The following is a 14,171-nucleotide window of genomic DNA, read 5'->3' on the forward strand; positions in this document are numbered from 1 at the left end:
TTGACATGGCGCTTTTCGCTCGGGCCACGAGGATCACCATCGGGGACGGCAAGGCGGCAAAATTCTGGACATGTAGCTGGCTGGGCTAGGAGCCGTCATGCTTATCCTTCCCTACGTTGTTCAAACGATCCTGAGGGAGAACAAGACCGTCTCGAAAGCTTTACGGGATGACAACTGGATCCGCAGCCTCGGTAATGGGAGGTGGGAGGATATAGCTCAAGAAGTGGTGATGTTGGCGCGCAGAATCAGGGAGCACGGATGACTGGTGAGCGAACAGTAGGAAGACGCTATTGTTTGGACAAGAAATAGCAAGGGAATCTATTCAACGAGCTCAGCCTACAATATCCAGTTCAATAACCTGCTCAACAAAGACATGAAAGCTTCTATTTGGAAGGCTTGGGCCGCTGGCAAGATCAAGATCTTCTCGTGGCTGCTGCATTGGAACAGAGTGTGGTGCAACGGTAGATTGCAACGTCGAGGATGGCCTAACTCTTACTTCTGTCACCTCTGCTTGAGAAACCTGGAGTCCTCTACCCACCTCTTCTGGAACTGCACCTTCTCGCGCGCAATCTGGAACGAGGTGGCAACGTGGAAAGGTTGTGCATCGCTCTCAGCTCCACAAGAGAACCGTGTTTGCACGCCTTCGGTGGTCAAGGCTATGCTTGCAGCGACAGGCAGAGAAGAAAGAAGGGGCGCAAAAACCATGATCATAAAAGAAAGCAATCTCACATGATGTTATTGAAGCAATACGACGTACAATGGAGCAATGGCGCCTGGCCGGAGCCAAAGCTATATAGCCCCCGTTTGGGGATCGTGTTGTGAGATAAAACACTAGGACAGGGCCGGGGCCGTGGTGCGGCCCCCTCGATTTTCTTTTCTCTTCCTCTCATTTTGCTCTGTTTGCCCCCTTTGATCACTTGATCAACGATTGTTTTCCATATGATCCCTTCTAAATCAATTGAAGCCAGCCAAGCTGGATCTTTCAAAAAAAAAAGAAGTATGAAATGCCAAAGGATGTGGCGTTTGCAGCAAGTTGTTTTTATTGTCACTTATCTATTAAGAGGGGCAACGCGGGCTAGTTCGGCGTTTCTAAATAGAGCAGAAACGCCAAAAAGGTCATATCGTGAAATAGTTTTCGAAGGAGTTCATTTTCTGCTAAGGTTTGCTGAGAAGGTCAAAACAGTGAGATAGGTGACGGGCGAGTGGGACTAGGCCGAACATAGCCCACCTGCAGTGAAAGAAATGGGCGCCCACGTAGCAAAATAATCCATCCACTGGATCCGTATGTGGTCGCTACTTATTCCTACGAAGGCCAGGGAGCGTTTGGTTACTGGTCCGACGGAGGCCAGGGAGCGTTTGGTTACTGGGTCTACCCGATGCCAGACGGTAGCACAGGATATTTTCAACCGGTTTGGATGACGATTATGTAATAAGATAGGCATTGTAGTGCTCATATCTTTTTATGCCAGCCGGTTGTGGCCTTTTTTATTACTGCTTAGCTCGTCGTGAGCCTTTTTTGTATTTCTTTGGTCGAGACTTGAAGACTTTTGTTGGACCTTTTGCTTATTAATAATATTGGCCGTATGCATCGTTCAAATGCAGAGGCTGGGGCGAACCCCGCTTTTCAAAAAAAAAATCATCCACGGGCTGCCGCACGCTCAGACAGCGTGACGCACACGCGGCGCATCAGGAGAGGGCCTCCACGCACCCCAAAAAGACTGACCTAACCAATAGTATCACAGGACGAGCCCACTAGTCATTGTCCTCGTAAAATCAACAGCGTGGTATAAAGGAGCAACACATCCAACGTCTCAGAAGATCCATTCGTGGAGGGTGGTCGCTCAGCCTCCTTGTAGGTTTAGATGGATCAAGATTGGTGCTCCACAACTCCAAGAAACACAGCCGCGCACATACACTTTTCAAGGACACCCAACACCAACACAACAGGCTGCTGAAGAAGACGCTGCTCAGGCCAACATCTCTACACCCATCATGTAGTTGTAACTAATGACCAAAACCATAATGCACTCAACACGATGGTGCACAGCTACTCAATGGACCAAGACTGGACAAGGAACAAGGAATGGCAACTGACAAGGAAGTTCCACGCTCTGACAAAGAGCCAGAGTACTCGAGAAAAATTGTCTCTGTTTTCCGACATCCTACCACTCCGTTACGATGCTGGCAGCACGTCAACCGCCACCACCAATACCTCCACACACACACACACACACACACACACACACACACACACACACACAAATTTAACCGGGGTGGGCCTCACCCGCTAATCCTAAACAAACTGATTTCATTCACATAAAAACTGACGTTAGTTCTAGCATTGCTCCTGGAAAACAACCCCCCAGAAAAAAAAAAGAATGAACTGACCACCGCTCTATGCCGCAGCTCTACATATTACTCGAGGAAAAAGTAGACTACTAGACCACCACATGTAGGCTTTGTTCTTTCATGTATCCGTTCCATGGTATCGCAATGTAAAACCTCTATCTAGAAACTACTACCACACAACTATTCTCTCGCTCACAACAAAGATACACACATGCAGAACGTACAACAAATTCTCAAACACTTGATAAAAACAAACCAGGAAAGGCCAAGAAGTTAATGTAGAGCAAGAAAAGGCACACATGACTTCAGGATGTTTATTACGGTACAACACTCAACGAAATATACACGCACATGGGTCCTTCGCATCCCAACTAGGGTAATAATATGCATCACACCCGGTACACGCGATGCAAGGAGGAAACTTCACATTTCACTAGTTCATCAGCTGGACCTCCATTTTAAACCACTTGATAGTCTATTTCACCTCACCTTGCCAAGACTACTGAGCAATCAGTCATAGCATGCAGAGCTCATGCATCATTAGCGTAGACACGGGTCCACTCTTTGGCTGCACAATATGAAACCGGCATTGCTTGAGAAAAAACAGCTATATTTTGCGGCTACAAATGCAACAAGATCATCACCTGTTTCCACAGCTTCTGTCTCGTTGGCCTTCCAGTGCTTTGCCACATTGTCAGCAAGCGGATCGTCAGGATTTGGAGCGCTGAGGAGTGCTTGAATGCTGAAAATAAACATCAAGTGGAAAGGAATGAGATGTTCAGCTAAGATTGATTTGTTCTGCTCAACTCGTTTGAACTTTCTGGTTATGTTTCAGCAAATATTTCCAAGTAAACACCAGCAGTGGTAAGGTGCTGAAGGACCCACATCACATACTCCTTCTATGCATATTCTAGTTACAGCAACACATATCAGTTCTGCCACCAGTTTACTGGTGGTTGTGGTGGCAGTGCCAGGAGCTCCATTGTACTGTACATTTAGTGTCATCAACTTTATCAAAATCTTTCATTTCTTCCAGGGTCTTTGCATAATGACTGTATGCATCCCATATGATATGCCTGGCTTTTTAGTGTGAAACATTTGCAAAGTGCTACAAAAACTATTTAATGTAGAACTAATGTCCCATTTCTAATATCCATTTCACGAAACTATTTCAGGAACCTAGAAATGCTATTTAGTCCAGTGGAGCTGATAGATGGTTTCTATAGAAGTATCGACTTCTTTATGAACAAAACACACCAAATGTGGAGTACAACAGAATGTCATCGCATATATCAACAAAAAAACTACTGTAGCAGGAACATTCACCTCAAAAGAACTGTTCGGATCTGAAGGGCAGGACTCCACTTGTCCTTTAAGATATCAAGGCATATCCTCCCAAGCTGTATAATGTACGTATTAAGAAAAATAATATAACTTTTAATGTATATAAGGGGTCAGAATATAACGAACTTACCTTGTCAATGTTTGGATGGTAAATTTTTGTGAGAAAGCGAACCTGTTTACAGTGATCAAATCAAAACTTCAGTCACAAAAAAATGTATAGATCATGTAGACCTTAAATCAATGTAACCACTCAATCTGAAATCTTAACAAAATAACGAGACAAATCTAAGTCCTCTCAACACTAAATATGATGATGAATACATCTTCCTCAAACTCATCAGGAATCATCGAGATCATTAGAAGAATCATATGATGATATCCAACATTTATTCATATGATTCCACTATTTATTTGTTAAGCTGCGACAGAATCTTAGCTACACATATGAGCTCCATATGAATTGGGTGCACATAAGAACTTGTCTACATGAAGCTTGGAAAAAACATCAACAAAATTACAAACCAACAAAGTCATAGCACTGAGATACTTGAAATAAAGCAACAATGAAACACCTTTGGCGGAGCCATTGGATATTCTTCAGGTAAAAACAACTCAAGTTTGAATACTCCTCCTGACAAGTAACCAAACTAACAGTTAACAAGAGAGCATATTGCATTTACATGTTTGAAATAGCCAACATTGAACATGAGTTAATCGTAATAACTTAGGAGCTAGGAATGCATTAGTGGAGGTAAAGAGGATGCAGTAATCATCACATGACAAAATGAACCATATCAGAAGTTTGTGTTGAGAATTGAAGTACTACTAAGATAACAGGGAGCATCCAGGACATTCAAGCATTCCCACATATGGGGAAAAACAGCGACTTAATTGCAAGCCTATTTAGGAGTCAGGAGTTGGAAAGCTATACATCTCAGGAAGATGATGCTGTCTATGTGATACCAGCAGAAAATATAACCCTCTCCAGTTTCCAGATACTTATATTTCAGGAAATAAATGATGCTTCCATGAATTTTGCAGAAACAAGAGCGTTCAATAACTAAACAAAAAAATGCTGCTTGCATTGCGCCGAAATTCCTATGAATTGTGCTAGACCATGTGTGCTGGCACAGCAAGGTTATACTATATATATGCTATTTCTCTTAGTTGTGGCACGCAACAAATATGGCTGCTTTGTTTCTTAAATATGGCATCACTTTGCTCTAAAAAATTTAGTGCTCAAATTATCCTTGATCATGTCCAACAGCTACAAATCACTATAAGAATCCACATACTGCGATAAATTTTCTTAGTACAGTTGATCAGATCCTAAAGTTGATCTACCATTTCGACAGCCAATTAGAGCACTGCATTGCCAACCCTGCAGTTAATGCCAAAGGCAACTAAAGTACAGAACAGAAGAACAGAAGGAAAAAATTTAACACCTTCATATGGCGACTGAGTTGGGCCAAGGATCATGACATTGAAGTAGCGCATGTTCTCCTCTGATGGTGAAGCACTGATGCCAGGAGCTGCAAGAACATAACAAGGGCAGTGCCCGGGATCCTCAACAGACCATCCAACGATTGTTTTTACAAATTTAAGGAACAGCTAAAGTAGGGACCGACTCTTCACAGTTAGAGAAATAACTGAAGCTCTAGTATTAATTAACCAAAATAAACAAACGAGAGATTAGAGGATCTACTGAAGCTAACTGGAGATTACTATAACTAATTCAGAGCGAAAATAGGCGAAAACAAACTCCTAAAATAGCATCTACTCCTGAGTAGAATCATCTCAGATCTCACCTGGCTCGCTGAGCAGCCGCTGCGTCTCCTGCAGGAAGCAACACCCACCGAAAATCACCAAAATTGCACGGAAAGGAGCGGGAAAACTGGGGGAGACGGAACGAGAGCACACGGAAGGGTTAGTTACCTTGATGATGCGGCGGGGGAGGTTGCTGTTGGCCATGGAGAAGATGGGTTGGGCTAGGGCTAGGGTTTCGTGCTCTTGGGGTCGATCGCGGCGGAGGGGAAGGGAGGAGAGGAAAGACCAAGGAGGCGGCGTCAGCGAACAATGATCTTCGGGGTATGCAGTTTAGTCCCTGCTGTTTGCGGTTTTTATGAGGCTAGTGCGGAGAGATAGGATTTAGGCTGTATTATTTTATTTTATTTTGAGAATGTTTTAGGCTCTTTTTCATTTGCTACCTTTTTTTTAACTGATTTGCAACCTAAATTAGTAATGTTGATGTCTTCACAAACGATTTTTAGCGATGTCAAATCTTGACACTTGCAACCAACACTCAAACCAGCAAAACCGATAGAAAAAGTGATTAAATATATCCAGCAAACCGATTCATCCAAAATATAGACAGTCTTCAAGACGCTACTTTGACTCTAGTTCTTGATATGAATATAAAATGATGATTTTCAAAATTATGAATGTTTCTCATGGAAATTTGATAATGCTGTTTTAATTAACAAAGCTTGCTAATCTTTCTATACACCGGTAGTACTAAGTTAGGAGGACACTTTTTTTTTGAATTTATTTCAGACCTTCCAGCGTTGTGCGTTCTCGAGGGGTGCTCATAGGGTTAGCGTGTGTGTATATGCATTCATAGGGATGAGTGTATGTGTGTATGTATGAGCGTCCGTATATGTACTGTGTTTAAAAAAAAGTACTAAGTTAAGATATATTTTTTGCTAGGATACTAAATTAAGAGTTTGACTACACTTCTTTTATATGTTGTTTACTTTAGAGATGATGTAGCAAATTTATAGAACTATGTTTGATGTTATGCTAAATATTAATACAATAAAAATTGAATTTGAAGATAACCCGCTCTTCCATGTTTGAAATGTGCTTTTTCATGGCTCAACCAGAAAAAACATGTAGAGCTCATTCGGGATTGGGTTTTTACTCCTCTTGCTTGGAGTGAAGCTATAGATTGATTTTTTCCTTCATAAGATGAAAATAATCGATTCATAAAGTTGAAGATACTCCCTCCGTTCCATAATGTAGTGCATACAAATTTTTGAAAAGTCAAACCTCATAAACTTCGACCGAATTTGTAGAGAAAAATATTTACATCTAGAATGTCAAACATATATCATTAGCTTCATCATAAGATATAGTTTAATATTATATATATTTGGTATTGTAGATATAAATTGTTTCATATTAGTTATTTATATGAATATAAAATGATGATTTTTAAAATTATGAATGTTCCTCATTTGATAATATTATTTTAATTAACAAACCTTACTAATCTCTATATGCATTGATAGTATTAAGTTAAAGAGTTCTTTTTTTTGCGAGGATAATTAAACTTCTTTTACCATGTTGTTTACTTTAGAGTTGATGTAACAAATTTATAAAATTATGTTTGATGTGGTGCTAAATATTAGGACAATAGAAATTGAATTTGAAGATAACATGCTTCTCCATGTTTGAAAGGTGCTTTTTCATTGCTCAGCCTGAAAAATCATGTAGAGCCAATTGGAGGCTGGGTTTTTACTCTACTGGATTTTTTTAATAAGATTCATTGGCATTCCAACAAATGTTACCCACCCAATGTGTGGGCATATTGATTTCATTAACAAAACAAAGAACAAAAACAGAATGCAACATCTAATCAATCAACTTAGTGGCATGACATAGGCATGCAACATCTAATATTTAGCATGTAGAGCCAATTGGAGGCTGGGTTTTTACTCTAATGGATTTTTTTGATAAGATTCATTGGCATTCCAACAAATGTTACACAACCAACGTGTGGGCATATTGATTTCATTAACAAAACAAAGAACAAAAACAAAATGCAACATCTAATCAATCAACTTAGTGGCATGACATAGGCATGCAACATCTTAGTGGCATGACATAGGCATGCAACATCTAATCAATCAACTTCCAAAATATGGCAAAAGAACAACATAGCTCCAGCGATCAACCAACATCATGGTCATCTTCGATGTATTGGTGGGATGGTGATCCACCTACGTTTTTCCTTACATGTGAACTGAATGATGTAACTATGTGGGTTTCGCAACAAAATGCTGAGAGGCTTTTCAGAGGAGCTCTTCTGGGTGGAGCGATGGACAGCACAAAGGTTGTTGTCGCCGGCCTGGGTTCGAGCCTCCTCATTCTCCTATAAGAATAAGACAGGGGGCTTCTTTCCCTCTCTTTTCATTCTTTTTTTTTTCCTTAGAGGGTTTTTCTCCATCTCCTCTTCCCACTGCAATCCAGCTCATTCAATAACCGATTGGCGATTAGATGTATATAAAGCAGGAAATTCCTAGAAAGCACATTTTATTGCAGGCCTTCTAAATAGAAGACATAAAAGCTGTGATTTCAATGTAGAAAACATAAAAGCTGCAATTTCAACCGCAACAGGTAAGCAGTGACATACACTGATTTAAGCGAAGGCACCACAAGCAAGAATTAATTCTAATATTCAGCGCACTGGACACCACATAAATGCCCAATCCAGTACTCCCTTCGTCCGAAAAAATTTGTCCCTCAAATGGATGTAACTTGGTGCTAAATACATCCATTTGAAGGACAAGCTTTTTCGGACGGATGGAGTACATTGTTAAGTGTTCCAAGTACGACTAACAAAGAGATTAGAAATTATCATTGTTTGCCTTTATTTATAAATGTTATACTACTTGCGAAATGACATTATTCCTCACTGGGTAGAGGGGCAGATGCAGCAACATCCGCTGAGATACAAGCAAGGTCAACAGCCCTCGATAAAAGGAAAATATCTCATCAAGGTACAAAAAGAAGATAATCCGGCATCTCCCCTTGCCCTAACCGGTGTTCTGCAGACCGGCAGCAATGCCCTTCATGGTCAAGATGAGGGTATCCTCCAGCCCCGGCGCGTACTCACTCGCCGGGTTCAGCGTCACGAGCTCAGCAGCCGGCTTGCTCGTGTCCATCACCTCCTTGGACAGATGGGGGCGCAATGCGACGTGGTAGTCTGGGTCACGGATCCTCTTCAATGTGTATGCTTGGCAGACATTCATGGTGGTGATGTACGCGTCACGGAGGCGGAGCCGCTGCTTCAGGTAGGGATCACCTTCAAGAAGATCCTTGTGCCCAGCAACCTGAAACCAAGAAATCCAGTTTTATTGTTAGTAATATTTTAACAACTGGTTTAGAAGACTGCTGGCATTGATATTGAACGAAGTAGTACAAGTGTTCTGCGTTTTAGTAAACACACCTGAAGAAGCAGCTTCTGGGTCTCCTCATAGTTGGCCCTCAGCTTCTCACCCAGTGGCTGTAGCCCCTCTGAAACTAGGAGCCTGTCATACAAGGCAGCAATGCCAGGATTACCCTTGGCGAACACCATCTCAACAAGATCGATGGTGACCCTGAAGAATGGCCACTCGTTGTACATCTCCTGGAGCATGTGGAAGTTCCTGATGTCCTTCTTTAGGATATGCTTGAAGGCGCCACCAAAGCCCAGCCAGACCGGGAGGTGGAACCGTGTCTGCGTCCATGCAAAGATCCATGGGATTGCACGGAGTGATTCAATGCCACCACTGGGCTTTCTCTTGGACGGCCTGCTTCCTATATTCATCCTGCCATACTCTGTCTCTGGTGTTGCCTGTCAAACACAAGCATCAAAGAAATTATTTGACTGAAGGTTCAACCTGAAAGGCACCAAGGTTTGTTTTTCTTTTGTTTAAATCTTACTACTGCAATAGCCTGAGTGGCCAATATAACATTGGCTTCAGAGTCTGTCATACTATTACAGTTGCAAAAGAAGGTACCTAAGTGCTGTCACAATTCATTATTTTGAAATTATTTTTCATTATATAGATTTCCACTTCAGATCATTGCATGAACTTAAGCTCACTAACAGGTCCAGGTTTGCAATATATTGAAAAGTTTATTCAAGCAGTTAATATTTTTCCTAGCCTGATAGTCAATAAGAGCAACTTACAAGGCGGAAATACTCGACGAAGCGTGGTTCTTGGAAGACGATTGACCGATATTCTTCAGTTGCCACCACAGCCATCTCATCGAGAAGAGCTCGCCACTCTGGCTTTGGTGAAATGGGTGGACGCATCCCATGCTCAAGAGTAGCAGCTGTGAAACGCTGGAGCGTCCTGAAGCACAAGTGTTCCTCCCCAAAGCTCTGCTCAATAACTTCACCCTGAACAGTGACCCGGAGTGATCCATTGATCGTGTCCGGTGGCTGAGACAAGATGGCAAGGTGAGTAGGGCCACCGCCCCTTCCAACAGTCCCACCTCGTCCATGGAACATCGTCAATTTCACTCCAAATTGCTTAGCGACCTTGACGAGGTCCTCCTGAGCCTTGTACATCTGCCAAGCTGCTGAGAGACGGCCTGCATCCTTGCCTGAGTCTGAATACCCAATCATGACCTCCTGCTTGCCATTGATCCTCTCTCTGTACCAATCTATTGAGAAGAGTCTGGCCAGTGCTGCTGGGGCAGCCTCGAGATCGGCCAACTTCTCAAACAGGGGGACAACTCGAAGTGGTGTCTTGATATGGCACTCACGTTGGAGGAGCTCCACAGCAAGAACATCTGAAGGAGATGTTGCCATTGAAATGACATATGCTCCAAAATTGTCACCGGGCAGCTCAGCGATAACCTGAAACGCGCCCATAACATCAGCAACTTCCTCTGTCATGGGAAGGTCTGCACCAAATAATGGGCGCTTCCCATTGAGTTCAGACAACAGCCATTCTTGACGGCGTTCCTCAGACCACTCACGATAAGATCCTATTCCCAGGTATGAGGTGATTGCATCAAGAGCATCAGTGTGCCTGTCAGACTCTTGCCTGATGTCAAGCTTCACGAGGGAAAGTCCAAAGGTAGAGACTTGGCGCAAGAAATCAAGAAGGGTTCCATCAGCAATAACACGGTCACCACAAGCACACAGCGACCTGTAACAGAGCTCCAAGGGCTCCAACAGCTGCAAGAGAAGACTGGCATATATTAAAGACAATTTCTCTACCAAACATAGTACCATTGAAGAAAAACTGTATAGTTGCAATTATATTTCATAGACATTACTCAACCTGCTCAAGATTTGTCAGAGTAGCTTCCTCAGGTATGTCAGAATGTCCACTGGATAACAACTCACGTGATCGCTCACGCGTGTTGTAAAGATTATCCCTAACATCACCCAGTATTACCCGATATGGCTCATTTGGAGGAACCTTCTTCCAGAACTCTAAATATCAGATATGAACATCACAAATTAATAAGTAGAATAAAAAAAGGCATATGTTATGTGAAATTTCTTGCCTAGAAGCTGTTACTGCCTTTTTAAAGCTCTTGCAGGGGTCTGACCTACTATTTTACATTAAAAAAACTGGTACTGATGTGTACCTATGTAATGCTTAGCGTCCTTCTTAGAAGATTGGTGCAGCTCATCAGCTCGCGAGCGTAGCTCATCGTTGCAACGCCACATAGACAACTGGAATAGTTTGAAGTTTTATCAACTTCTAATGACCAAATATATGTGAACTTACTTAAAAGTAATAAATCAATTTCTACCTCAAACATGAGATCCTCAATCTGTGCACAATACAAATTAGCTGCCATCATTCTGGCGAGCAAGCAGACGTCCCTTGTAACTTCTGGTGTCACTCTTGGATTTCCTGTATTTGTAAAGGTACTACAAGTTTAGATAAATAGTTGCCTTTATCCATAGTTCTATGTAGTACCATGATATGACCAGATACAGAAAATGTAGCATCTAATAGACACCACCTAGGTAAAAGCTCAGTGACTGTAAATATATCATAGATGTACGCTGCACAGTATCACGAGGGACAGAGATTCCACTCACCGTCACGATCTCCACCCATCCAAGAAGAGAACTGGATAAGAGGAGCATTATAAGGAACACGCTCATTGATCCCAATGTTCTTCAATGCCGTATCAACACGGCGCAAAAACTTTGGAACACCCTTCCATATTGTCTCATGGAAGTAGCTCATACCAGCACGCATCTCATCTTGGGGAGTGGGCTGAGTCCTTCGGATCTCATCAGTTCTAAAGGCAGCTTGGATCTAAAAAGGAGGATTTTAGGTTAAGTGTAAGAAAGTGATCTCAACGGTAATGATGTTGTAAGGCTACTGTGACTGCATTGCCACGTTAACAATGTGCCTTAGCAGCAGCATGAAAATCAACATAAGGATAGCAGTAAGCACCTCTCTCTGGAGAGCCTCATCAAGCTCCTGCTTGTCATCTGGAGTGATATCCTTTGAGTATAACTGAACCAAACAGTTCCGGATCCTGATATAAAGTCATTGAAATCAGGATTAATACATAGAAATTGTATCATGACAACTATCATCACAATGTCTGGCTAACTAACCTCGAATGCTTCTGAAGCAGTGACCTCCTTACAGATTGTGTTGGATGTGCAGTCAAAACCAGATCAACAGTCTGATTCTTGAGGGCATCAAAGACCTCAGCAGGGGACTTCTTCATGTCAAAAACAAGCCTCTTAAGAGTTTCCTCGATGTCAGATTCTGTGATTGCTGAATTTTCATCAGCAAAGTCTCCCTTCTTGAGCTTGACCCTCCTCCTGTATGCGATCTGCACTTCCTCAGCCAAATTGGCCAAGTTAAGCATGTGTGAAAAAGCTTTGGCGATCACAATAGAATCGCCAGGATCCAAACTTGTTATCATCTCTCCGAGTTCATCAAGCTTTTCCAGGTCATGCTTTGTTTCATATTCAGCAGCCACCTCATAGCATTCTTGAACCTGTTTAGTGAAAATAATAATTCAGTTATGCATGTCCATCAATCAACATAAGAGATAGGATGTCTTCTTAATCAATCGACAAGCAAGGGAACAAAAAATTATCAGGCCGGCCAGCAACCTAATTGTTTATATGCCTACGTAACAGGTTGTGAGGCCACCAAGTCAACAAAAGTCAAGGCATAGTCGTTTCAAGAACCTTTTTTCCCCTAGTTTGGTTCTCTGGAAACGCCATATGTTGTGTGGACTCGGGCTTTGTTTAGGTAAGGTAAACAGGATGGAAGAACAGTAGCCTACAAGCAATGGACAATGTCACTTGGAAACTGCACTTCCAAACATATAAATCTGATCAGCACTTCCATGCCGGTTCTCCTAAGAAGTCAGCTATCCGTTGTCTCGACAGTTTAACCCAACTAGTATATTCCTAGACTAAGAGATAACACTGTCATCTATTTTTCATAATTTCAGTAGATCCAAGTCAGTTAACATGATTTACTTTAGTTAACACAACTACTAAGTCAGTTATTTGGTCTCCCGTATGTGACCAACACAAGATCCAGCACTCATGATAGCAAGGCAAGTTCCACGGACGAAGTCAGGCTTGACTGACACGATTTGAGATTCAATTAGTAACCCAGCTCGACTAATTAAAGCAGTGCTCCCAAAATCAAGACCACAATGGAATATAGATTAGCTGCGAAAAAAAATTGTTTGTGGCAGGAAAACTGAGCAGCTGGGCAATCGTCCAAACTCCCACTTAACAACACCAGATTACGCACAAATCTACCGACATCGAGACTTAACCGAAAGTCAACCCCGCTCCGTAAACACTGAGCTGAAAACTCCACTCGAACCCCGAAGCGCCACATGTAAAGTTCAGAGGAATCAATGGGAACAGCGCAGCAGTAGCACATGGGTGATGGGACAGCTCGGATCCGGTGCGAGATCGAACAGTGTAAAAGAAAAAAAAAGTTACCATCTCCCTGAGATCGTCGCCGTGGAGGCCCTGCAGGACGTCGAGGAAGCGGTCGAGGAGGAGCGCGTCGTACTCAATGAGCTTGTCGTCCTCGGACACCTTGGCCGGGACGAGCAGGCGCAGCTGCGCGTCGATCGACGACAGCCGCTCGATCTTCCCGCTGCCGCCGCCCGGCGCCGACGACGCCATCGCCGCCTCGCTTTGACCGGACCCGACCCGACTGCTCGCGCTCGCCGCGCCGCCTCGCAGGGACCAGCGTGGTAGGGAGGGAGCGAGATTGGGGGGAGGATGTGGTTGTGGCCGGGGACTGAGGAGGTCGTGACTCCAGCTGCTGCCTATTTATAGAAGGCGGATGGCAGGGGGACGGAGTGCCGCCGCGGTTCACCGGGACTCGAGAGATCTCTGTAAATCAAATTAATTTGTGTCCAAGTGGTAGTGTTCGTGATTTGGATTTCGATCGGGACTGGGATTAGTTTACGGATTATGGTGGGAGCATCCACATGTCCACGTGGACGGTCCTGATTCCACCGTCCTCAGCCCTCAAGATCATGAGATAATTATTATATTTTATACATGAAAATAATATCTCATCACTAAATTTTAGTACATTCTTTCTAAGTCTCAGTTGATCCTACATTAAGATCCGTGCAAAATTTTCTTTTCTGTTTTTCCTTTTTCTCACTTGTATGATATGTCACTTGATTGAGACTTGATTAAATCTTGGTCGACTGAGACCTAGCCATAC

At 42.9% G+C, this 14,171-nt stretch overlaps 2 protein-coding genes across 2 annotated transcripts; both read right to left on the minus strand.

The window, feature by feature from the left end:
* Window positions 1-2,570: 2,570 nt before the first annotated feature.
* LOC123111694 (ubiquitin-conjugating enzyme E2 36) lies at window positions 2,571-5,815 on the minus strand. The gene is made up of 8 exons (XM_044532542.1): window positions 5,629-5,815; window positions 5,502-5,529; window positions 5,139-5,225; window positions 4,266-4,324; window positions 3,824-3,865; window positions 3,676-3,749; window positions 2,994-3,091; window positions 2,571-2,917 (listed from the first exon to the last, which is right to left on the minus strand). The coding sequence occupies exons 1-8, from the start codon at window positions 5,662-5,664 to the stop codon at window positions 2,880-2,882; spliced, it is 462 nt and encodes a 153-aa protein (XP_044388477.1). The 5' UTR covers window positions 5,665-5,815; the 3' UTR covers window positions 2,571-2,879.
* A 2,504-nt stretch (window positions 5,816-8,319) lies between these two features.
* Window positions 8,320-13,756, minus strand: LOC543328 (phosphoenolpyruvate carboxylase 2). Its single transcript, XM_044532543.1, has 10 exons — window positions 13,427-13,756; window positions 12,062-12,453; window positions 11,895-11,979; window positions 11,531-11,753; window positions 11,236-11,339; window positions 11,068-11,155; window positions 10,755-10,909; window positions 9,650-10,648; window positions 8,924-9,310; window positions 8,320-8,807 (listed from the first exon to the last, which is right to left on the minus strand). The coding sequence occupies exons 1-10, from the start codon at window positions 13,613-13,615 to the stop codon at window positions 8,511-8,513; spliced, it is 2,919 nt and encodes a 972-aa protein (XP_044388478.1). The 5' UTR covers window positions 13,616-13,756; the 3' UTR covers window positions 8,320-8,510.
* Window positions 13,757-14,171: the final 415 nt, after the last annotated feature.

Source organism: Triticum aestivum, chromosome 5B (genome assembly GCF_018294505.1).
Source record: "Triticum aestivum cultivar Chinese Spring chromosome 5B, IWGSC CS RefSeq v2.1, whole genome shotgun sequence".
Taxonomy (NCBI): Eukaryota; Viridiplantae; Streptophyta; class Magnoliopsida; order Poales; family Poaceae; genus Triticum; species Triticum aestivum.